The 24442-nt window shown below is 45.5% G+C and overlaps 1 protein-coding gene across 1 annotated transcript in view; it reads left to right on the top strand.

Moving 5' to 3' along the window:
* MYO10 (myosin X) overlaps window positions 1-24442 on the top strand; it is a 197857-nt gene that overhangs the window by 71314 nt on the left and 102101 nt on the right. The window contains exon 3 of the mRNA XM_081825788.1: window positions 15460-15618. Within this exon, the coding sequence (XP_081681914.1) occupies window positions 15460-15618 (159 nt within the window). The remainder of the gene's footprint in view (window positions 1-15459; window positions 15619-24442) is intronic.

Genomic DNA, 24442 nt, shown 5'->3' with positions numbered 1-24442 from the left:
ACCAAAATCTACCCTACCAAAGCAAGGTAACAATGCTGATTCTGTTTATAAGTCACAAGGACTGTCACACTAATGTGTGAAATTAAACAAATGGCATTTCTCAGCTTTCCTGGGACACACTGCTACCCACCCAGGTATTCACAGGAAAGCTACTGTGTGACTTTCGGTCTAGGGTGCTTACTTACCAGTGTTTGTCTTCACATGTTGGGGGAAGGATTTTTTTGGCAAAGACCTATTGAACACATTGCTGGTGCTATTTGCTCTTACGATTACTGGCTTGGAAATAGCGTATTTTCTAAAGTATGAATCCCGAACAGGTATGCTTAGTTTGGAGGTTAATTCAGAAATCTATAATTCTCTGCAGAACGTACAAGTTTCTGGAAGTCCTGATTTTGCCTCGTGTCTGCCTGAATCAATACTGTATTTGAGAGATAAATTGAACAAAGTGCTACACTAGCTGATTAACATTCACAGCCATCCTAGAGAGATGGGAAAAACACCTTGCAGTAGAAAGTTGTATAGAAAGATCTATGGACATATTTCTTAAATTCTCAGCTAACTCCATTTAATGACTTTGGAGGGCCTTATCTATTAAGTATTTATTAGTAGCGTGTCTGCTAATTACAGGAAGATCTTTTTCGGTCTTAAAGAAAATATACCCATGGATTAAAGGAAATCTCCTATTCTCAGGTGTCTTAGAAGCAAAGGAATTGGATCTCTTGCATGGCACCCTTTGGCCCGTCTTCACGTGGCCAATTTGTGGGAAGTAAGAAGACCGTTGGGGAGATTAGAAAGGAGGCCATAGCAGTAGGCCTCCCCTTGCATTATGAATACCCATCCTTCTCTGCCACCTGTCACTTGAAGTCTGGGGACCACGTGCATTTAGAGTAGGAAGTGGTAGGTGATGCCATGGCTTCGTGCCCATGCAACATCAGGGCAGTAGCAACTTGCAAATTCGTCCTTGTATGAAATGCCAGCCTGAATTATTATGAAACCTGATGCTCGTGACAGTTTCACTCTGCTAAAATGATTCTATTTTTCGGTTATTGTTCACGAAATAGAATGTGTTGTTTTGAGACATCCCAATCCTCTGAAATACTGGTTAATAAACTGATTTCAGGTAGAGGCCTCTTGTGTCCACTTTTTCATAGAGAACGTGGACTGTCCGTGGAAGGAGCTCCCGTAGACTGCTTTTGCAGAGGCCCATTGACCTTGGCACCAAGGGTGGTAGATGTTTTCGAGCATTTACTCTGAGGCGGGGGCTGGCTAAGTGCTCTACGTGACTTTGCTCGTAACAAATGCAGGAGGCAAGCCTCTTGTTTTCTGATTTCTACTTGTGGAAACTGAGGCACAGAGCGGGGAGGCCTCATTCCCAAGGCTGCGCAGCCTTGATCAGATGTGGCAAGGACGTGAGCTGGCGTTTGAGCCGGGATCAGTGGGATGCCGGAGACGGTGATCCTAATTGTGGTGACTTGTCACAGTGATCGTATGTTGTACAGATGAAGCGAATGACTCCTGGTGACTTCTCAAGACTTCTAACTTTTCTACTTAAACCCCCGGTGTAGCTTTGTGGACCTGTATTCACCTGATTCGACCGCACGGAGGATGCCCATGCTCTGTGCAGCCTAGTGTCTCCCGGCTGGGGCATTCTGGCATTCAGAAATGTGTGGGGTTCTGTCCTGTTGTCACTGAAACTGAAGCCAGACGCGTTTGGGGGTCAGGGTCTGGGCACTAAATACCTGCCCATGAATGATAAAGGTCTCTCCCGTTCGGATACCAGAAGTGCACTTTACCTCGGACAGGGCCCTCGGCTGAGGCAGTTTTATACAAGTAGCATAAAGCCAGGAAGGGTTGGGTTGGTGGCAAGACGGTGGACGTGTCCCTGGAGAAGAGCAGCAGGGGAACAGGGCGATGAGGGGAGGGCACACTTAGAGTACAGGGAACCCAGGGACAGTGACCAGGCTGGTCCCGTTTGAGGGGGACTTGGGCATCTTTAGCCAGATCCTCTCAGCTCCCACTCGACCCTCTTCCCTGTTCCTGGCCTGCTCCTCCCCAGTCTGCCTTAAGCTCAGCTTCACCTCTGTGATCAGCCCTGGGCTTCTGGTTTTTGCAGAATGGGTCCCCTGGTCATGTGCAGGCTGACCCGCCTTATTCTGGAAGTACTGGTTTTGCCCCATTTCTGCCATTTCGGCTCCATCATGCCCCTCTGGTCCCTGCCTTTTAATCAGCAGGCTGGTGGTCAGCAGGATGGCTGAGGGGGCTCCAGTATTTGAGGTGGGCTTGGCATGCATCCAGGGAGAGGTGACTCCCTGTACCACCTTCTGGGCCGAGCTCCTGACTCAACTATTTGTTAAAAAACAAAACAAAAAAACCTATCAGCTTTATTGAGATATAATTCACACCCCATAGAATTTACCCATTTAAAGTTCATGGGTGTTTAGTATATTCACAGAGTTGTACAGTCATCACCACGGTCCATTTTAGAACATTTTTTATCGCCTCAAATGGATACCTCAGACCCGGGAGCAGTCACCCCCCAGCCTCCCCCCACCCCAGGCCCTGGCAACCACTGATCAACTTTCTGGTTCTGAATTTGCTTGTTCTGGACACGGGCTATAAAGGGAGTCCTGGGACATGGGCCCTTCTCTGTCTGACCTCTTTGACTTGCTTTCAAGAGTCGCCCATGTTGTCGCGTGCATCAGCACTCTGTTCCTCCTTGTTCTGAGGCTCTTCCATTGTGTACCATGTGGGTACGCCACGAGACCTTTCTCCGTTCTTCTGCTGATGGCCACGTGGGTTGCTCCCACTTTGGGACTCTTAGAAATAATGCTGCTGTGAACATTCATGCACGACCTTTTGCATGGACATGATTTCATTTCACTTGCGTATATACCTAGGAGTGGATTTGGCTGGCATATTTGGTAACTTTATTTGGAGGAACTGTGTTAGGCTGATTTCAGAAGCAGTTGCATCATTTCACATTCCCTCTGGCACTGGATTAACTCCCATCCTCTTAATGGCAGCTATCTATCTAGCTATCAAGAGATGCAGATAGCATTAACAAATTATTTGAAACTCTGCAGAGTGATGAAAATAGTGTGGATTCATTCATTCCTAATTCCTAGTAGTGTGGATTCATTCATTCCTAATTCCTAATAGTGTGGATTCATTCATAATTCCTAATCTTGTGAAGGAGTTGACTGCTCTGCATTCGATGCAGCTTTTCTGGGTTTTCAGAGGTCCACAAGGTGGGAGGCCGTCCCTTGGTACCTTTCCATCATCATAGCCTTGATCAGTTTCCATCTGCTCAGGTCATGTGCATGAGGTTGGGACGTTTCTGGTTTCGGCCTTCTCCATGATCTTTGCCCTGGAAATCAGGTGAGAGAGCAGCATTGTGGCTGACGCCTGAGAGCACGTGGGTGTGAGAGTGTGGGTGGAGGTGGGAGTGGGGTGTGAGGCTTTAGTGCCGGGTCTGCATCCTGGCAGCAGGCGCTGCTGTCTGGTGGGAGTAATGACCATTTGGTGGTGACAGACATGGTAGGGGCCCCTATGTCCTTATACTATGCTTTGACTCTGTAACATTCTAAAATAGAACTTTTAAGAGATGCGAGCTTATGATAAGGATATTGATCATCAGAAAAGAAGTCTCTCCAAACTCCCCTTTTGGGAAAGCTAAGGGGAGGGTGATGATATTGACAAAAACATAGCCGCGTTTATCCTCATGACCTTGGCGCTCAAGATTAAGATTTCAACTAGATTCCCATAAGTTCCTTTTTTTTTTTTTTAAAGATTTTATTTATTTATTTGACAGAGACAAAGCGAGAGAAGGAACACAAGCAGGGGGAGTGGGAGAGGGAGAAGCAGGCTTCCCGCCGAGCAGGGAGCCCGATGTGGGGCTCCATCCCAGGACCCTGGGACCATGACCTGAGCCGAAGGGCAGACGCTTAACGACTGAGCCACCCAGGTGCCCCTCCCATAAGTTTCTAAACCTCAGGTGCTCTGGCTTTTGGATATTCGGGCCAGATTCCCCACAGAAGATGTGCAGGGCTTTTATATCCTTTGGGTTCATAGACATTTGCAGAGAAACAATTCCTTATTGGCACTTTTTGGGGGAAAGACCAACAGTATTCTTTTTAGCCCCTTTATGTTGTTCACGGTCCCTATATTAGCAAGAATATCTCAGTACATGGTATTTTATTTTTCATTAAATACACTTTTTTTAAAAGAGATCTTTGCTGTATTCACTTTTTGATCTATTATATTTTCCAGTCTATTCTCTTTCAGGCCTTCTGCCCCTTTTTCATCCTTCCAGTATTTCCAGTAGAGTTTTCTGCCATTTTTAGAGATTTCCTTGGCAGGGGAGGGGGTTGGAATACAGGGAAAGGGTGGGAGCTTGTTATTCCATGTTCTGATCTGTTGTGCTTTGTCTCTGGCCTTTCCTTTTATCTGAGTGGTGTGTTTTCTCCGAGTTCTCGTACCACAGGTTTGAGTCAAGCAGATCTCTTGAGGCTTTGTAGATATTCAGCCACACTGACTTTTGGCTCCAATCTGGAATCATTCCGATTCTGTTTGTTCACTGGATGAAATAAATACTTTGAGTTGTATCTCTTCTTACTTGACACTTGGCAATGAGTGGTATGCAAAAAATATGGTGCTTACAGCTAAAATTCATAAAACTATTTTGACTCTGTTTTTCAGCTCTGAGATGTACACATACTTGGCTCAAATATGCCTTTTTCATTTCACTTAAGAGCAGCCAAGGAATTACTGTCATTCAGTTTAAGGCTGTTCCAAAGCAGCCAGTAAATGAAAAATGTTGATTTACAACTCAGTCTTCGGAGTCGGGTTGTAGATCACCAAAGCAGGGTGCTAATTATATGATCTCAGCACCACGGACGGGCAGCTGGTGCTCATCCCTTTAGCAGACAATTTGCAAGCAGCCATGGGTGCCAGACATTTGACGAGTTAGTGAGAACTCGGAGGTTTCTGTGAGATACAACCCAGGTCCTCACGGATCAGTCCAGTAGGAGGATAGCAGCACACCCCTGACTGTGACGGCATTGTGATTTCGTCTTGCCCTCCTTCCCGCCAACCCACATGCAGCCCCAGATCCTCATCATGGTGCCCCAGGAAATCACCACTTCCACGCCGGAGCTGAAAGTCCTGCCAGCCCTGGTTCCTCGGCAGGGATGAGACAGAGGAGATTACAGCACAGCGTGGGTGAGGGACAGGAGAGGTTCTGTCCAAGGTGCTGTGGGAAAGAAGGGCACTCCCGCCAGGCTGGGTGCATGATGGGGGAGTTGGAAGAGGTGTGACCTGGAGGAATGCAGGATGGACCCCAGGACAGTTCACTGAGTGTGGAACCCAGCGAGGTGGGAGAGGGAGGCAGAAAACTCTCGGTCCGTCTGATGTGGCTGGAGTCAGCGTGGTAGGAGAAGTAGCTGGGGTCCCTCAGGAAAGGCATTGCAGGGAAACCACAGTAAGATGATTCTTCATCCTGGAAGTGACTGGAAACAAACAGAATTCCAGTCAGTGCATGGTCGGATTATGTCATTGGTAACAGTAACACAGCCAACAGTGAAATATTTGAGTTGCTTGCTCAGTACCAACAGCGTGCTAAATCCTTTGGGTGCATTATCTTACTCCCATCTCACTACCACTCTGAGGTGTTGGTATTATCATCCATATTTTATAGATGATGAAGCTGAGGGCTAGCATGTGGAGCAACCAGAGCAGGTTAAGATTGCTTGGCCGACGGGAAGCAGAGTGGGTTCAAATCCATCAACATCTATGCTGTTCAGACTTGAGCCGTGTCCCCTAACAGATCCTAGTTGATCCCAGTTTGGGAAACATCAGCCCAGGAGACCAGAATTTCATCTCTGAAAATTTTTCAATTTGAGGTTATGAGTGCCAAGAAAATTTATCTTTAAAACTAGTGAAAAAAAAATTTTTTTAATCATTAAAACTCAACATTAAAAAATGTTCCTTGGACTCGAATTTGAGAATGATGAGATTCATGCCATGGGAAAATGGGAGCAGAGGAACTAATTAGGAGGCAGTTATGGGGGTCGGATGAAAAATGTGAGGTGGGAGAGAGGAAGAGGAGAGCAGATGGATTCTAGGCGATGTTGATCATCTAATCTAGGACTTGGAAAGAAGATGTGGCCAGCAGTGGGCAGGGATTTTAGATTGACTCAAGTTTCGAACTTGGGGAGCTGGTGATGGTGTCATTCCTGAGAAAAGGGATAAGGGGATAGGCACAGGGTAAGATATGGAGGTCCATTTTTGTTTTGTGTGTGTGTGGAGGTGTGTGCATAAAGATGCTTTTGAAACATCAAGATGGTTTGGAACTACAGGGATGGAGATTCTCTACCAGAGTTCAAGTCCATGCTGTCAGGGTCTAGGCTTCTGAGTCAGAAGAGAGGGATCAGAAAGGAACACTTAAAATTAGAACACGGACCAGGACGTTAGGACCAGGAATAAGGAACCTCAGAAGTGAAAGCTGGTGAACCAGTTGTCTTACAAGCATGGGGCCAGGCATTGGGGCCCCTGGGCTTTTATCCCATCCATGCCTCTTGCTTTGTGGTCTCTCTGGGCCGAAACTTACCGTGCTTAATACAAGTGAATTAGAGGAGAAGCCCTTACTGCTTCTAACAGCTGGTGACTCTTGGGGGAGGGGGTGTACTATTTCACTTTGTTTTTTTTTTTTTTTTAATTTTGTGAAAGTAGCTCTATAATAGTCATTTTAAAAATTAACTGAATCAGTTATGTGTATCCAGATATGTTCACTGATAGTGATTTTGATTGGACTGTTTTTTTTTTTTTAAGGCTAGAAATGTTTTGAACTTTGAGAAAATGGGAAAAATGGAAAAGTATAAAGAAAGTCCAAAACACCTACTTGTGATCCATTTTTGGAGTTCTGATATATTTTCTTCCAGACTTTTTGCATGCATTTTTAAACGTTTTTGTAATTAACCTTTTTGTTTTGAGGTCATTGTAGCTCCACATGCATTTGTGAGCAGTAACACAGAAGGATTCCAGATACCCTTTACCTGCTTTTTCTCAGTGATAACATCTTGCAGAACTCAAGCACAATAACACAACCAGGGTCTTGACACAGAGTCGAGATACAGAACCTTTCCATCAGCATTGGGATCTAGCATGTGGCCCCTTTAAAGCCAGCCCCATTACCCTCTCGCCTCCACTCCCTTATTAACTTCTGGCAATCACCAGTCCTCCCTTCTCTGTTACTTTATCATTTCAAAAATATTATGTAAATGGGATCATACCCCATGTAACCCTCTGGGAGTGGCTTTTTCAGCTTTTGTCTTTTACGCATAGTGCTGCTGTGAACACTTGTGTGCACGTTTTTGTGCAAATATAAGTTTTCATTTAGATAGAATGAACGCCCAAGAGTATGGTTGCTGGTGTGTATCTGTGTGCACACAGTTACTGGTGTGTGTGTTTCTGTGTGCACGCATTTTAAAAATTAAACACAGGATTATACTGTGTGCATAGTATAATTTTATCATAATTTAATATAATTGTAATGAAAAAATATTTGCATCAAACGATCTTTTTCTTGACACCAAATTCTTCAAGGTGGGAAGACTGGCTTAAGGGGCGTGAACATCTTGTGATGTACTCAAGAGAGATTTGCAAGATGCTTCCTAGCTCAGCTGGAGCAACGACTGGGATTTTCTTCATGCAGATTTTCCTAAAAACTTCTATGAATAAAGAGTAGTGTAGTCTAGGGGCGCCTGGGTGGCTCAGTTGGTTAAGCAGCTGCCTTCGGCTCAGATCATGATCCCAGGGTCCTGGGATCGAGCCCCGCATCGGGCTCCCTGCTCGGCGGGGAGCCTGCTACTCCCTCTCCCTCTGCCTGCCTCTCTGCCTACTTGTTCTCTCTCTCTATCTCTCTGTCAAATAAATAAATAAAATCTTTAAAAAAAAAAAAAAAGTAGTGTAGTCTAACATTTAAGAGAAAGATGTACATCATTCTTCTATAAAATCACAATTCCCAAGTGTTGCATATAAATTCCAATTTAAGATCTTCTTTTCCTCCTCATTTCCTTAACTAGCAGATACTAACATGTTCTTTAATGTGTGTGAGTGTGTTAGTCGTTCCTTCTGACTGCGCCAGCTCGCTCGAACAGGTAACATTTTTCTCTGAAGTTCACCAGCAGAGGTCAGGGCTGGAGTATCACCTAGGCCTTCCTGGTTGGTGGGCAGTTGCCCGAGCAAGCGAATTAGTTGCATTTAGCATTGCTCATTGTGTGGTATGGCTCTGCATTTCCATGGGCAGATGTACTGTCCACGATTAGCTTCCTGGTGTTTTAGACTTCTCAGACTCTTAATCCCATCCGTCTGCCTGTAAACGCCACAGTGTCATCAGAAAGATACGTGCTCAGTGGTTAAGAGTTACTGCTCAGGGACTGACCTGCCGGAACCCCCCATCCTCGTTGGGTCGTGTGTATCATTGCTGATGCTTTCGGTAGTGTTTTATTTGTGCACAGGAATGCAGGAGGAAACCCCCCATTTTGAGGACAACAGTGTTTGTAGTGATCACTCCTAGAAGTGATTCAGACATTGCCTTCCCGTGGGGTTTCTAGCAAGTTGGACTCATTGAATTGCATTGCGTACTGAGATTTCTTCTCTGTTTCTCTAGCAAAACAATCACGGTGTCACACTTGACCTTAGCTGTCTGTGATGAGGAGTAAGTAGAGAAGTGTCTGCCCCCATCCTAGCTGCTTCTGCGGCCCCCAGTTCCTTCAGGTCAGAGGCCAAGTGTCACTGCAGGGCACAGGGGGCCCCCCCACACCCTGCCCCAGTCACGCCCCACTATGCAGGTGCCCTGCACCGCCCACCATACCCGGGGAATTTCCTCTGTTCTAGCCCCCAACATGGAGATTGCCTGTTTGTTTCTGATCTCTTGGGGATCGCTAGGCTCTTTGAAGGATGAGCCGCTTAATTCATTGTTGTATTCCCCGGGGTCCAGCTCACAGCCTGGCAAATATGGTAAATGAAGGAACTAGAGAGGGCAGATAAATAAATTCAAAAGGCTATCTCTGAACTGGTGTCCCTCTAGGTCTGACTCTAATGGGTGTGCTTTTCCACAATCCCCAGGAATTCAGTGCTAGCTCTGCTGTGTGCCATTGGGCAGGTTTCCTAACCTCTCTGATCCTTTGTGACTTCATCCTCAAAACAGTGAGCAACGCTGTTTTGTCCCTTGCCTGGGATCAAATGAGGGAATATCAAAAGTGTGTCTGGGGCACGTTGCCAGTGGTCACTAGTGCCCTGTCTCTCTGTCCAGCCCTTTGCCTTACTTTGGTTTTGTACCCAAATGCCATGCATCCTGTGACACTGGGCCCTGAAAACCTGATGACCATTTAAATGGCTTAATCCCACAAACTAGTTTGTCTTTGAAAAAGGAAGTATCAGTCTTTTATCTGTATTCGGTAGTCTGTTGTCTAGCAAACTTAGCAAGGCAGGCTAAAGTCCGTAGAACATGGAGGTAAAAATGAGTTGAACCCCCCTGTGCCATGTAATTAAAATGCCAAATCTGATAGGTTGGAGCTGAAAGCGAGGCACTGTTGCCATTTCCCCCTGCTCCCTAAGAGACTAGGTGTGTATGATTTTCCCTTTGATGAGATTTCAGTGGAACTTTCTAGTGGACTCTACGTTTCTGTGCCCCATCGACTTTCTGCAGTCTCCTGAGGCTGCAGCAAAAACGACAGGCCAGCTTTTCAGTTAAGTAGGCCGCTTCCTCTTAGACTTGTCCTAAGGGCATATATAGCCACTGAGAGCCTGGAGTCAGGGGGGCTGGCCACGAGGAGGCTCATATTTGGTTTCCATTACTGCTCTTTGTAGCCACAGGTGGGGAGGCAGAAGCCTCCACCTCTATCAGGGATCATACTTGCTGTCCTGAATTCATGAGCCAATAAACGAATGAAGAAGGAAATTAAATTGAGAGAGGCACCCCCAGAAACGAAGTTGAATCCAGAGAAGACCCAAACAAGGCCAGCTAGATTTGTACAAAGGGGTCGAAATAGAAAGTGTACGTCAGTTTTTCATCAGATAATGTACAGGCTCAGATTGTCCTAAAAACTGGAGAACTAACTGTGCTCCCCTCCCTTTTGTTCACTCTCTTCTTCATCCAGCTGGTCTCCAGGCTCGTGTCTAAGGAGTCTGGGCTCCTCTGTGCAAAGATAATTGGTGCATTTCCTTTTGGAATGTTCTACGTTCTTCCTTGCATGATGCCCCCCTCGTGGGAATAGATACCTTTTATTCAGCCTTCATGTGTGTCAATCACTGTGACTTTTACCTACATCATTTTCTTTAGCTTACATGATGATTCTGAGTTATTATTACCATTCTTATTTTGCAGGTGGAAAAAAAAATCCTGGGCCAGAGCAGGTGTAAGTACCTTGCTCATTTTCCCTAGGCTCTCGGATGCATAGATCTAGAAGTGAATCCAGCCTGATTGGCCCCCAGTACTCCAAGGCCATGCTTTTTGGTCATTACCCCCACTCTACTTCTCCTTATACATTATACCCATTTTGAAACCCAGGACCGTTTATTCTGTCTTTATCGACTCTGTATAGTGGGCCAAGACTGGCTCTGGGGAGCATCTATATATGCCCTTAAGACAAGTCTCAGCAAGACTAGGCATGCTTCTTGCCCTCGTAGAATTTTCGAACCATGGTTTGCAACCCATAATAGATGTGAAATCAGTTTAGAGGGTCGCAGCCAGCATTTAAAAGAAACAGAATAGAAAATATTAAGATGCATCAGACATTGTGACAAGTGTTTTATGAAACTATGTGTATGGTAGTTTACAGGATAAAACATTTCCAGCTGTAGTTTGTGGACAAATGAGTTGAAAGCGACTGATCTGGGGTCCCAGAGTGGTGGACGCAGAGGTGGTTTTGAAACAAGTAAGGTGACAGATTAGATAAGCGATTGGAGGCTGTCCTAGGAGCTAGGAAGACGGTATACAGGCAGAATAAGGAAGAGGCCAGCAGGGTGCCCATGACCACACCGGCATCTCCTGAGAGGATAACCTTGGGGCTGAGACCTCCAGGAGAGTCCCAGGATGCACGCGGCCTGGACTCAGGACAACAGCCACCCTGGGCAGGGTAGGAACAAGGTAGAAAGAGCTGGACCATAGCATCTGACCATAATACAGTACAGGTAGAAGGTAACGCAGATGTAAGCAAACCCTGAGGCCTAGACGCCATCCTCGTCCTCACCGCCATCACCCTCTTAACTCAGGTCAGATGAGGAAGAACCAAAAACTAAATTGCAGAATGTTGTCAGGCTGACCTTTGATGAACCTCTCTTCAAAGTTTTTCTTTGTTTCTAAAATATTTTTATATTTTATGAAAGGTTCTGTTTATAGACATTGGCTCGTTCACATCTTTTTTTTTTTTTGGTAGTGTCTACCTAGACCTCTGGTTGGTTGGCCTTTCTAGACCACGGTATCTCAATGTGGCGCTCTTGACATTGGGACTGCATAAATCTGGGATGTGTAGCAGCATTCCTGGCCCTTCCCGACCTGATGCCAATAGCAGCCTACTCCTTACCCTGGTTCTGATGGCCAGAAATGTTTACAGACGTTGCCACAGGGCCGGGGGGCGGAGCAGGGGCGCTGAACTGAGAACATTCTAGCAGGAATTCTAGGATACAGTGAGAGGAGATTGCCCAGATTGAGAATACCCTCCATCCCATCTGTCCATGACAGGGTTACTTTCTGTTTCCTTTCTGTTTAGTTGGAAATGTTAAATGTTAGGACTGGGGCTTCTAATGACTTGTAATCGGAGAAATCTGTATATGTATGTAAAACTGTGTGGTAGGGGGACTCTTGCCTCCACGTGGTGAGAGTTCCCTTGCAGTATAGTTGCTATCCTAAGGTTGAACATAAAAGTGGATTGACGCTGGCTGAGCTATTTTTTTAATTGACTCCATACCTTTTGATCTTTCATGTAGAAGTGGACCCAGCATTAGACAAGCCTTCCGAGTCGTTTTTCCAATACTGGTGATTTGGTTTCCTTTGTTCTTCTCCCATGCTTAATCCAGTCCGCCTGGCGACCAGTGGCTTATATTTCTGACACAGGAGTTATTTGTTCTGAGGCTGCCTTTTCCCTAAGTTGGTTTCCTGTCTATTAATCTTCCATATTTTCCTCCACTTCTTAACCTCACCACCTTTCTCCTACCATATGCTCCATGGAAGTGACTCCATTTTTTTCCTGAGTTGGGTTTTACAGAATGTATTTTGTTACTGTTTTGTGGTGACTGTTCCCCCCAAAAATTCCTGTAAAAAGAATCCCATTCTTTAAACCTAGAGTTTTCCTGCCATTTTGGGAATAATCTAGTGTAACTAATATCCTGTTAATTGTTGCACATACCAATGACTTTTGATGCTTCAAGGGACTCTCCTTAAAAATTCTTGACTAAGATTGTGGGTCTCATTAATCCTTTGAAATCTTTCTAAATTAAATCAGGTGCTTATTCAACCACTGTGCATTAACACACTGAATGCAGGGGGCTGGTTCCATCTCTTACTTCCTTGCGGTCTCTGCTTTGATGTGACCCTACGAGTGAGGCTCTCCTCCCATCTCGTATAAAGTAACCCCTCTTGGTACTTAATTCCTTTACCCTCATTTATGTCTTCAGAAACATTCATCACCATCTGTGATAGATATTTACTTGTGTATTTGATTTTATTTCCTTCCCCTTGTTGGAATGTAAAGTGTATTTCCAGTCCTTAGACCACATCAAGAAATATTTGCTTGAATGAATGGATTTCCTTAATTTATCAGACACTTATTTAGCACCTGCAGAATGGCACGCACTATTCTAGAATTTTTACACATGTTAACCCATCTCTGAAGGGATGGTTATCCTTGCCTTTCCTTCACGAACACATTTTCTCTACTATTCTACTTTTCTGGAGAGAATTCATATTTTGAGCAGCTGCTGTCCTCTGTCTTTTCTGTTCATGGTCTCTTGTTTATGTTCTCTTCCATCATGATTCTGTCTCCTTGAGACCATGGGAAGAATTGGTTCCAGTTCTCTGGATTTTCCCACTCCTAGAATGGGCACGTGCCCACGTTTGGCACAGAGCATGCTCCTGAAAACCTGAACTCGAGTGTACGATGGTGGGAAACCCTACGACGGTGTGTAGCCATCTCCCTCAGAGCCGTGTGCCCAGCTCTGGACTTCAGTCCACGCATTGTCTTACTGTTCTCGGGGCATTAAAAAAGACCAATGCTTACATATGATATAAATATTTAGGGGTGTGTGTGTGTGTGTAATTTTTTAGTGTCTAAGTGTTGTAGGCTGTGTGTGATTATTTCCAAAAGGCAGAATCAATATAAATACAGATGACAATTCTAGTATTCTAAATTATTTCTGTCCTCAAATTCTGGAATTCTCTGTATACTCAGAGACATTTAGTAGGAAGAGTTGTTTCCACGTTGGGAAGGACTTGCTGGTGATGAGGGGACGTGGGGATTGAGTACGAGACAGTTACTGTGCTGGTTTTGGTGCCCTCTCGTCTCTCCTACAAGAACCTTTTCCTGGGAACCTGAGCAACCATTCTGCCCACTGTGTTGGCGGGAGTTTTGAGCAAGCAGCATGAGAAGAGTCTCCCGGTGTGTGCTAGGAGCAGAGAGGTGACACAGGACTCTTCTTTGCACTCCTCAGCTGGCTGGGAGTTCGCAGGGCCAAAGTTCTGCTTCTGCCCCCACCGCACAGTCACTGCAGATAGCAGACCCAAGTACCAGCCCAGTGGTTAGTTTTCCAGAAAACCTGCTTGGGGCATCTGGGTGGCTCAGTTGGTTGGGCGTCTGCCTTTGGCTCAGGTTGTGATCTCAAGGTCCTGCGATCGGGCCCTGCATCAACTCTTGGCCTAAATCTGTTTCTTTAATTTTCTTCCATGGTGCTTGAGTTAGAATGGAAGGTCAGTGTCTTAAAAGTGCATCCACACTCTTGAATGTTCCTACACATTGTTTTTCTTTAATACGTGTTTCTTGGCCAGGACATACCCCACCTTGCACTCCCTGAGCGGTCCCCAGGCCTGTCCTACCCTTTGGGTGCTTACGTGGCGGGGTTGGCTGCCTCGCCAGGAGGTGGGGCCACTGGGGCTGGTTCATCTCCTGGTGGATGTCTGCTCCCAGGAAGCAGCTGGGGAGAGTGGCTGACCTTGAGAAGAGACGGTCGGGTGTCTGCCGTCGTGTTGAGCAGCTTCTCAGGACTGGTTTTGACTAACTCTTGTGGTTCATGTGGCAGAAATGCCACTGCTGAAGTTTTATTTTTTCTCTAGAAAAATAAAACATGCCATTTTTCACGGCTTCTCAAAACCATTGGATTGGTACTTTGGCTTTCCTTAGTATGTCATTCTCTTTTGCAATAACATACTATTTGTTGCCATGTAGGCAAGTGGTCGATATTTAAAAATAGAATTCCCCAATCAGGAAGTTCTACAGATACTGCTCCAGAAAGTCGTTGTGTGTATGTGCACATATGAAGTGCATGTGAAGACTGCATTTTTCATGTTCTTTAGGTCCTCGCTTTTTATATCTTCGTGTTTTTTAGGGATGAACGTTGTAAAAGTATAAGATGAATAATTACGGAGTAGACTCCGTCAGCAAATGATTTTGTTATGTACATGAGTTTATATGTAAAGCTGGCCAAACTTTGATCAACAGGTGCAGCTGACTTAATATGTTTAATCGTATACCAAATCAGTAGTGATAAAAAAGCAATGGGTAGATTTTAGAAACACATGCAGATTCAGTGATCCGTCTTCACTGCGTCCGAGTTCGTCATGTACATGCTAGGGCACGTATACGGCACTCATCAGTGGTGTTCAGAATTTTAAGGAGGACAGGTGTCAAGCAAACAAACTGATTTTATTTTAAATTCCAAGAAGGGATTTAAGGATATTTTTAACATATTCCTGTGAAGATGTGTTCCAACCTTTGAACAGATACATATTTGAACAAATAGGACTATGTGGTGAATGGAAGAGCTGTTATCATGAAGTTTTTAAATATATATGTTTGATCCCATGTGAGGCATTACACAGTGAAGCCAAATCACTCTTCAGAAAGTTTGGTTAGCCAGTTTCTTAACTCTTACTGATTTATAGCAATTGGAGAAATACGTGGAGAAGTGAACCGCAAATTTGTGATTTCTGCGATTCCCAAGGGATGGCTAATACTTGAACTCATGTCTTTGAGGAATATCTAATTGCAGTTGTCAAGTAATTGCTTCCTTTAAAAATAGATAAGTGGCACAGAGAAAATGAAGAAGTTCTCTGCAGTAATACTTTTTATTGGCCAATTCAGGATCTTGTTGCTGAAACTGTCCTGAGATTGTACTTTAAGGTGGGAAATGTCTGGGGAGACCGTTCATTGCTGATCTCTAAACAGTTGAAATCATTCTGCCCATCAGGTGTTCACCTACAAGCAGAGCACAATTACACACCAGAAGGTCACTGCTATGCACCCCATGAATGAAGAGGGCGTGGATGACATGGCCACTTTGACGGAGCTCCACGGGGGGTCCATCATGCATAACTTATACCAGCGATATAAGAGAAATCAAATATATGTAAGTTCCACTTGAATTCTTTTTTTAAAAAAAAAAATCCCTCAAGTTTGAGTGAATGCTAATTTTTGTTTTCAAAGGGTATTTCCTGCCTTTTGAGAACCTGACCATCTCATCTAAGTAAACCTGTGTTTCTGGGAGTTTTGCCAGATTAAAAACATGGTCCAATAAATTATGTTCTCATGTTTACTGCTTTGATTTTATTAGAGGGGATTACTTTCTATTGAAGGGTAATTTGACCTCTTCGGGTGAGTGCATTCTGTTTTGTTAAGTGTTTTGTTCTATGAAGAAGTCACCAGAATGGTTGTCTTCCTCAGTTAAGGGCTGGGGGTGGGGGGTGTGAAATGCAGATTTGCAAACAGTAGTACCTTGAGCTCCAGCTTTTGTCTCCTTTTCTTGATTTTTCTCCTTTTATGGATTTTCGCATTTTTTTTTTTTCTGGCTCTGGAGCCCCTCCAGGGGAATATTTGGATTCAGGGAACCCATCTTTCTTATTTGTAGGATTGCTATTTTGAAAGGGAGACATGTCCATAAGAGCAGGCGTGCACATTTTTCTCTCAACTTTTGTGAAATGTGACTATATCTGTATTATAAGAGTAATAGTTAGAAATCATTTCAAAGAAAGAAATCATTTCTATAATACGTAATTACTTTTTGACATTAAAGTACATATATTAGCTTATCTGTCAAGATTGGCCTGCAGATTTTACCTTTTTCATCTGCCTGTTTCTAAGTCCTTACAGTAAAGGGGCCAACGGCTTACATGTTTTTTTCTTGTCAAGTTCAAATTTATAGGGTTTTTTTGAAAAAAATTTTTTTAATATTGTAGAAAACTCTTGATCTTTTAGTAATTTTTCTTCTTCAGCAGTTACGCTTAATTTTGCCAATACGTTTGTGATTCTGATGAATAACATCAGCCTTTACAGCAAACTAGTAGGTGCTTACGGAAACTCAAGGCCTGCTTAGTATTCTTGTTTCACCAATTTATTTACCCTTAGACGAGGAGAGGAGAGCTGGGAAATGAGGAGTTACTTGCGGGTTTAATGCTTAATTTTCCTCTGCTTTTTACGTTGCGAAAGTGTCATTTTTGCCAGATTGGCATAATGTTTGCCACGTTTTTAAGTGGCCCTATGGAGAGAAATGCAGTGGGATTCTAGCTCTCTGGCTGAGCTTGCCTACGCGAAGTCTCTAGATTACGATGTTTTCCATATGCTCTTCGGGAAGGGTAACATTCCCATGTGTTTATGAAGACATGGCTGTCTGTTCTGTGTTGTGCATGTGTCGATGGAACTCTGTGGTCAGAAACCTCCAGGGTGACCAGTGGCCTCCCTCCTTCCTGGGGAAGAGCCACGACCTGCATCCAGGTTGCTGTTCCTGGATATTGAGTATTATTTGACGCTGCCACGGAACTTTGTTTACCTAGCAATTTCCTTGCTCAGTTTGTCAAGGACTGACTTTGTCTTTCCTTTTTTATGTGTTTTTAAAGATTTTCTTTATTAGAGAGGGCACGAGCCAGGGAGAGAGGCAGAGGGAAAGAGAAAGGGAGAAGCAGACTCTCCGCTGAGCAGGGAGCCCGACATGGGGCTTGATCCGAGGACCCCGGGATCATGACCCGAACTGAAGGCAGACGCCCAACCGATTGAGCCACCCAGGAACCCCTGACTTTGTCTTTCTTGAGCCAAGGACATTCCCAGGCACCTGGTAATTGTGTGAGAAATGTTTATAAAACACATGCCATATGTATTAGAAATAACATCCTAGTTGATGATGAAATGCGAAGCTAGATTGACAGTTTCTTTATGGGTATGTGTGTCTCGTAGGTGAGTATTTCAGAATTCACCCTCTTCTGTCTTTAGGTGCAAGTTCTTATTCTACATTTAATAGTCAGGGAAAAGTCAATCCATTAGCAGGGGCCGGGGTGGGGTGGGGGGGAACTACCCAGGGGGTTTAAAAGGCAGAGCCTTTTTAAAGTTTTTCCTCTCCCTCTTTTTGTGATGACGTTAAACCTGATAGCTAAGTGGCCCAATAAAGCCTGCGAATAGGGTCTTGGTTTTTTTCCCTAGAATGAAGATCTTTTTCCTCCCCTTTGAGGGAAAAACACGGGATTTTTGTACCTCCAATTTACAGGTCGGTTCAGTTAATAATGCCCTTCTGTGCCTGCCTTTTGAGACTTGGGTAACTGAATTGTCATAAAGCAGCCCCTCGATTTTCTTATCGCTGATGCTGCTGGAGATGGTTGCCAGGATGCCTCAGGCTGTGCCCCATCAAGACAAAACGACCACCTGTCAGAAAAACCACAGCTGTCCTGCCTTTTATCCCCGCTCTGAGCGATGCCCGTCTATAGCTTTAAAGAAGAAAAAAATTACTCGTACCAGAGGTGCTGTATTAGTTTTCTTTTGCTGGCATAAAAAATTCCCGTAACTATAACAACTTAAAACAGCAGATAGTGACCTACGGTTCTGTAGGTCATGGTCCGGCCGGGGTCTCGCCAGCCTCAGATCCAGGGTTGGGAAGGGCAGTGCTCCTTTCTAGAGGCTCCAGGGGACGATCTGTTTCCTGCTCCTTCTGTTCATATGTGCAGTTACAGGACTGAGGTCCCCGTTTTCTTGCTGGCTGTCAGCTGAGGGCTGTTCTTAGCTTCCACGGGTTTGCTTCCTTCCACCGTCAAAGCCAGCAGCGGTAGACCGAGTCTCTCTCATGTTTCAAATCTCTCCTTCCTTCCTTCTCATTTCTGTCTGCAGCCAAGACTTCTCTTAGCTTTTAAGGATTCCTGCAATTGGATGGGGCCCACCTGGATGATCGCCCTGTCTCAGCATTTCCAACCTTAATCACATCCTCAAAGTGCATTCGGCCTGGATGTCCAGGGGGCACGTTCATCTGCTTGCCATAGGTGGCCTCCTTTGAGTCATGTTACGGAGAAGGAATCCCCGTGGGTCTTCTCCGACACTCTTGATCTTGCATTATTTCATTTGTTGGCTTTCTGGTCCGAGTTAGCAGGTTACACAGCTTGCTGATGAGCAGACCCATCACCAGGTAGAAAGGTCTACTGCCTTGTGCTAAAAAGGACCATTAGTTTTTTTTCTCCTTGGGGACCGCCCTTACTGACTGAGGACTTTACCAGACCCCAGTAAGATATTTTCCCCAGCCATTACCATCCTCCATTAAAATGGGGTAGACAGCCATAAAGATTATGATAAAGCACTCAGAGTAGACAAATCTGAGTTGAGCATGCTTTTCTCCACTCGCCTCCTCTTGGGCTCTATCTTAATAATTTAATCTGTGTGTCAGTTTTTTAATTTATGTTTTATAAAAGGTCAGATGTCATAGCGATGTCATAACCCCTACATCTGACAGGACTGTTTTCAAATCAAATGGCAAGTGAGAGCTTCTAGAACCTTTGTACCTTTCCCGCATCTTGTCTGTACTACCAGGTGTTTATTTATAAAGCTCCTGCCTGGAACTTGGCCCGGGATCCTTCAGGGCAGACACTGAACAGACTTCTCTGTCAGTGTGTAGGTCTGCATGACCCTAGCTTTGCCACTGGTCCTTTTGGGATCTGACCCCTGGTTCGAGCAGCTCTATTCTTTACATAATTGCCTTGCATGAGCCCCTTACTTTTGCCCTAATGCTGGATTCCTTTCCTGGAACTTCAGGTTCCTGGTGCTTGAGGCTCCATCTCATCTTTCCCATCCTCTGGTGACTTCCCAGCACTGTAGCTCCTAGCCTGGGACCTCATCCCACACTCCACCCTGAGACTCTTTTCTATGGGCTTCCTGCCACAGGGGCTGTTCCATGATGGCCTCTCCTCGGGAGAGGGTCTGATGAGGGTCCCACATTCCTCTGTCTCCTCCTACCGCTCATGAGACTGGGTAAGGACAAGTAAGTACCCACGCCTGTTAAGTTCCTAAAGGCTCAGGGAGAGGAGGAGCAGGGCATGTGTTTGTGGGACAAACAGGAAAGAGATAGGGAGAGGTAACCTGTAGGTAGGCGAGAAAGCCTGAACTGACCATGAAAAGCCCTGTGGGGGGACGGGAGGGGCAATAATGACACTTCAGAGGAGGGATAAGAGTTGGTTAGGAGGAAGGGCTAGTAGACACCATACAAGAACATGGAGAGACGAGAGTGAATTCAGCGTGATGGACTCACTAAATTGGGGGAAGTTCCTTTGCTCACGGCATCTGGCGTGTTAGGGAATATCGAGCCGGTTAGACGGGGTAGGCAGGCTGGGGTCAGGACATCCTTAAAGCAGGGATTCTCAACCAGGTGATTCCGTCCCCAGGGGACGTTGGGCGCTATCTGGAGGCATTTCTGGTTGCCTGGCTAAGGCAGAGGATGCTATTGGTACCTGGTGGGTAGGGACCAGGGGTGCTGCTGACATCCCACGGTGCCCGGAACAGCCCGCAGCAAAGCATTATCTGGACTGCGATGTCAGTAGTACCAAGGTTGAGAAACCTTGATTTGCTTATATTAGTAATGTTTGGGCTGAGCGGTATAGAAAGCACACCACCTTTGTTAAAGGTTTTTGAAGAGAGAATTTCCTCAAGGTGAAACTTAGACAAGTTGATAGGGAGGTGGTGTGGTATAGAGTAGAGAGGGTAGATGGGCGGAGAGAAGGTTGCAAAGACGCCACGGCAAAGCGATGGAGGGCTTTAGCCAGGGGCGGGGTGGGGGTTGGGGGCAAGGGAAGAACAGACAGGAGAAGCGTGGGGGAGGAAGGGTTCGCTTTCATGACCCCCAGCCTTGTGAACGCCCAACGGCCATGAGAACATGGTGCCAACAGTCCCAGCAGCTCCCCTAGGAGAGGAGAGCGGGGAAGACGAGCTGGTGTTGGACGCCCGTCTCACTGTATTCTCTGGAGCCTGGATCATTTCAAATAGTTACGTACCCAGTGTCTAAACACAGTGTTGACAAGAGCAGATGAGGCTTCTGTTGTATCGAACCTAAGCTCCGGGTCCGCCAAGCAAGCTCCACGGTGTGGCAGATTTGCTTTCCGCCAAATGGGAGAGAAGCCCAGCGTGTCCGTTACAGGGTTCGTCGCGCTCTGGGTCAGTGGCACGGAGGAGCCTCCTCTCCCAGCCAGACCACATCGCGGAGAGAGCCGCAGGCAACACCAGAGCTCGTCTGCAGTTACGGCACCGGGGATGGCTCCAGAGGAAGCCGGGCTCCGCTCCACCCAGCCCGTCCCTTAGCCTGTCACTCTTGCCGGACACACAGGGCGGGCATCAGAACCAAACGAGCCCCTTTGAAGAAGCTGGGGCCGTGACCGAAGATAAATGCGTGTGTAAGCACAAAAGATTCCTCAAGGCTCGTGTAGTTTTGGGTGTTTCAAAAATATCCTCCTCTGGTGAGGTGGCGTTCCAGACCGAGTCTGTAAATGTTTGATGATGTTCCTGAATTAACTTGGAAGGCTGCTACTTTCTGCCAAGTGTAATGACTTGGCCGCAGCGAGCCAGAGACCTGTCGGCGGAGCAGGCCGGTGAACTGGGTTCACGTGCGGGGAGATCCCGGGCCACCGACGGTCCTCAGACCGGGCGCGGGGTGGACTTGACGGCCTTGGACACGCGCGGCCATATCTGCATTTCATTTCCTGGAGTTGAGTTTTCCCAAAGTAGACTCTTCGGGGCTGTTCCGTCCCTTCCCAAAGCCAGGGTCAAGTAACAGAGTGCCTCTTTCGGATGCCGGGATGGCCTGGAAGCAGGATGGCGTGCAGCCTGGGCATGTGCCTCATACCAGGAACAGCTGAATACAGTGTGGTTTTGTCAGGGGCTTTTTTTTCCACATGAAATCGAGACCGGTGTTGCCAGAAGATGATTGTAACCATCTGTCTGACAATATGTATTTTTAAACTTTACCAAACGTTTATACTCTTGAGTGGCTACTTCCACATCAGCACATGATGGCGGCAATTAGGAACATTGTTTTTACGATTTTTTTTTTCTTCCTTTCCTGCCTCTCTTTTGGGTCTCTTTTTGGGTCAGATTCCTTTCAACAAGGAGGGAATTTTAATCAGAAATTTACTCAAATTAAATGGAAATGTCACTTCTAAATTTCAGAGCTTGACTTCAGTAACAACTTGACTTACCTGTTGTCAAACTTACTAGTTTTCATCAAACGTGAATGCTTAACAGTTTTTTTAATTGTTTAAAACTGTTTTTTTTTTTAATTTATTTATTAGAGAGAGAGAGAGTGAGAGAGAGAGCGCAAGAGGGGGAAGGGTTAGAGGGAGAAGCAGACTCCCCGCCGAGCAGGGAGCCCGATGCGGGACTCGATCCCGGGACTCCAGGATCATGACCTGAGCCGAAGGCAGTCGCTTAACCAACTGAGCCACCCAGGCGCCCTGTTTAAAACTGTTTTAAATTGTTTAATTGGATAACGACAACAGTTTGTTTTTTTTTTTTTTTTTAAATATAGAAGGTAGTGGACATAGAGCACTAGAACACAGTTAAAACATGAATTTATTTGGTAGATTTGTGGTCAAATCATGTGCCTCCAAGCTATCTATGTGGATGCAGCCCTACTTGCGTGCCAGGCTGAGTGCTAAGCTCCAAGGATGCAAAATTACTCTTGTTGACAGTAATTGTTCCTTGAAAGATTGGATAAATGAAAGACACTGCCCCTCCAAGACCTCACAGTTCACTGGTGAAGGCAGACACAAGCAAACCATTGACAGTTGCTCAGGGTGATAGTGAGTGTGATAAAAGTACTTGGAACATAATGAATGAGTATCCGAAGGAGGAAAGAAGGAAGGGGTCAGAAAATGATTGCCGGGGGGCGCCTGGGTGGCTCAGTCAGTTGGGCGTCTGCCTTCGGCTTGGGTCATGATCCCAGGGTCCTGAGATGGAGCCCCACATTGGGCTCCTTGCTCAGTGGGGAGCCTGCTTCTCCCTCTCCCTCTCTCTGCTGCTCCCCCTGCTTGTGCTCTCTCTCTCTCTGACAAATAAATAAATAAAATCTTAAAAAAAAAAAAAAAAAGATTGCCAGCAGAGGCACTAGTCATGCTGAATTTTGAAGGATTCATATGAGAATTTGACCAAGAGGGAGGCTGGCTCATTTCTAGCAGAAATCAGCATGTGCAAAGACATGAACTAGTATGGTGCATTTGTCCAACTGCAGGACATTCAAGATGCTGAAATGTTATATGCAGCTGTCTGGCAAGATGGTCAAGAGCAGGTGAGGAAGGGCTCCGTGTGTAAGTGAATGAGATGAATATATTTGTGAAGGCTGAACGGGACAACTTTAAACACGAGTCCTGGGAAAACTCACTCTGGCCGCAGGGTGATGGTTGAGTGCAAGATGCATCCCAGTCTAGGACCAGCGAGCTAGATGGGAAATGATGGGGTTCCAAACCAGTCCTGGGGGAGTTTGAGTATGAAGGATACTGACAGGAAGAATGTAAGTGTTTGATAGAGTTTGGGGGCAAATAGGCTGAATGTCTGTAGGATGAATCCCAGATTTCTGGATTGACCATTTGGGTTGAACATGGTGCTTTTGTCAAGATGCCGCTAAGTGAGGGGCGCCTGGGTGGCTCAGTCAGTTAAGCGTCTGATTCTTGATTTTGGCTCGGATCACGATTTCAGGGTTGGGAGATTGAGCCCCGTGTCGGGCTTCACTCTTAGCATGGAGTCTGCTTGAGATTCTCTCTCTCCCTCTCCTTCTGCCCCTCCCCCAACTCGCACATGTGCACTCGCTTCTCTCTCGCTCTCGCTCTCTTGCTCGCTCACTTTCAATAAATAAATAACATCTTAAAAAAAAGATGTCACTAAGTGAGAAGAAATAGGTGTTTTGGGGAGCTCAGTCTTGTCCATGTGAGTTAGAACTAAAGGTCATCCAAGTGAAGATGTCCATTGCGCCGTTGAGCGTATGGATCTGTAATTTAAAACTGAAGCTGCATTCAGGATAAAGATACTGCTATATGGAGCTGAGATGATCAAGAGGGAAGGAAAGAAGAGAATGGTGGATGGGAAATTAATCTGGCTGATGATTCCCACTTCTTAAGTTTTCCTTTAGGAAAGTATGGCACGGCCCTGACTTTAGCGGATTTCCCTAGTGCGTTTCAGATGTCCCTGTTCCACATCCAGCTACAGTCACGATCACATGATGAAAAGCAGTTATGGTTTTTATTTTCATTAACAAAAACAATAAATACCCATGATTTACATAGTATTCTCACGTGGCCATCGTGTGGGGTGAGAGGATGTGTGTTTATGACTGATCAGAATCTTAGGCCCAGAGCGGTTAAGCGGTTTTCCAGGGAAGGTAGCTCTGGGCTTAGGACTTCTTGGGTTCTGATGACCAGACCTTGTTGTGTAGACCATTAGTTCTCGTGGCTGAATAGTGCCTTCCTAACAGTGGCATGGATCCCTCTGTACCTCAAAGCAGAGTGCATCTGAGGCCACTGGGTCACTTTTAGTTTTCTGAGTTATATCTCTTCCTTTTGGTGGGGGGAGGAGATACTAGGCATTACACCCTGATGCCTTTTGAAAATCTTGAATTGGTAGACTTTGGATTGAAGAAATGCAGAGAGTTTCTTCCAACATTTTTAAGCAACATGTGCTACAGCTGTTTCAGATTATTAAAGTGGGCAAGGAAATGTAGTTTTTGGTGAGTTATGTGGAACTTTTCTGACTAGAAAAATTTGTTATGTGTTTCAAAGTAGAACGTCCTTTCTATTTCTGAAAAGCCATGCAAATGACCAAGCTCTTTATTCTGGTGGAATTTGGAATCCAATATGAGGAGGCCAGTACCAGGTCCTGCCTCATGTTTGAGAATTTCACGTGTCCAGAGTCTGAAACATGGCGTCGTCATGGAGGTTTCAGGAGCAGTAGAA

Source organism: Leptonychotes weddellii, chromosome 7 (assembly GCF_054177405.1).
Source record: "Leptonychotes weddellii isolate Sample4059 chromosome 7, ASM5417740v2, whole genome shotgun sequence".
Lineage (NCBI taxonomy): Eukaryota > Metazoa > Chordata > Mammalia > Carnivora > Phocidae > Leptonychotes > Leptonychotes weddellii.
The sequence above is the reverse complement of the archived record's forward strand: the minus strand, read 5'-3'. Positions and strand labels throughout refer to the sequence as shown.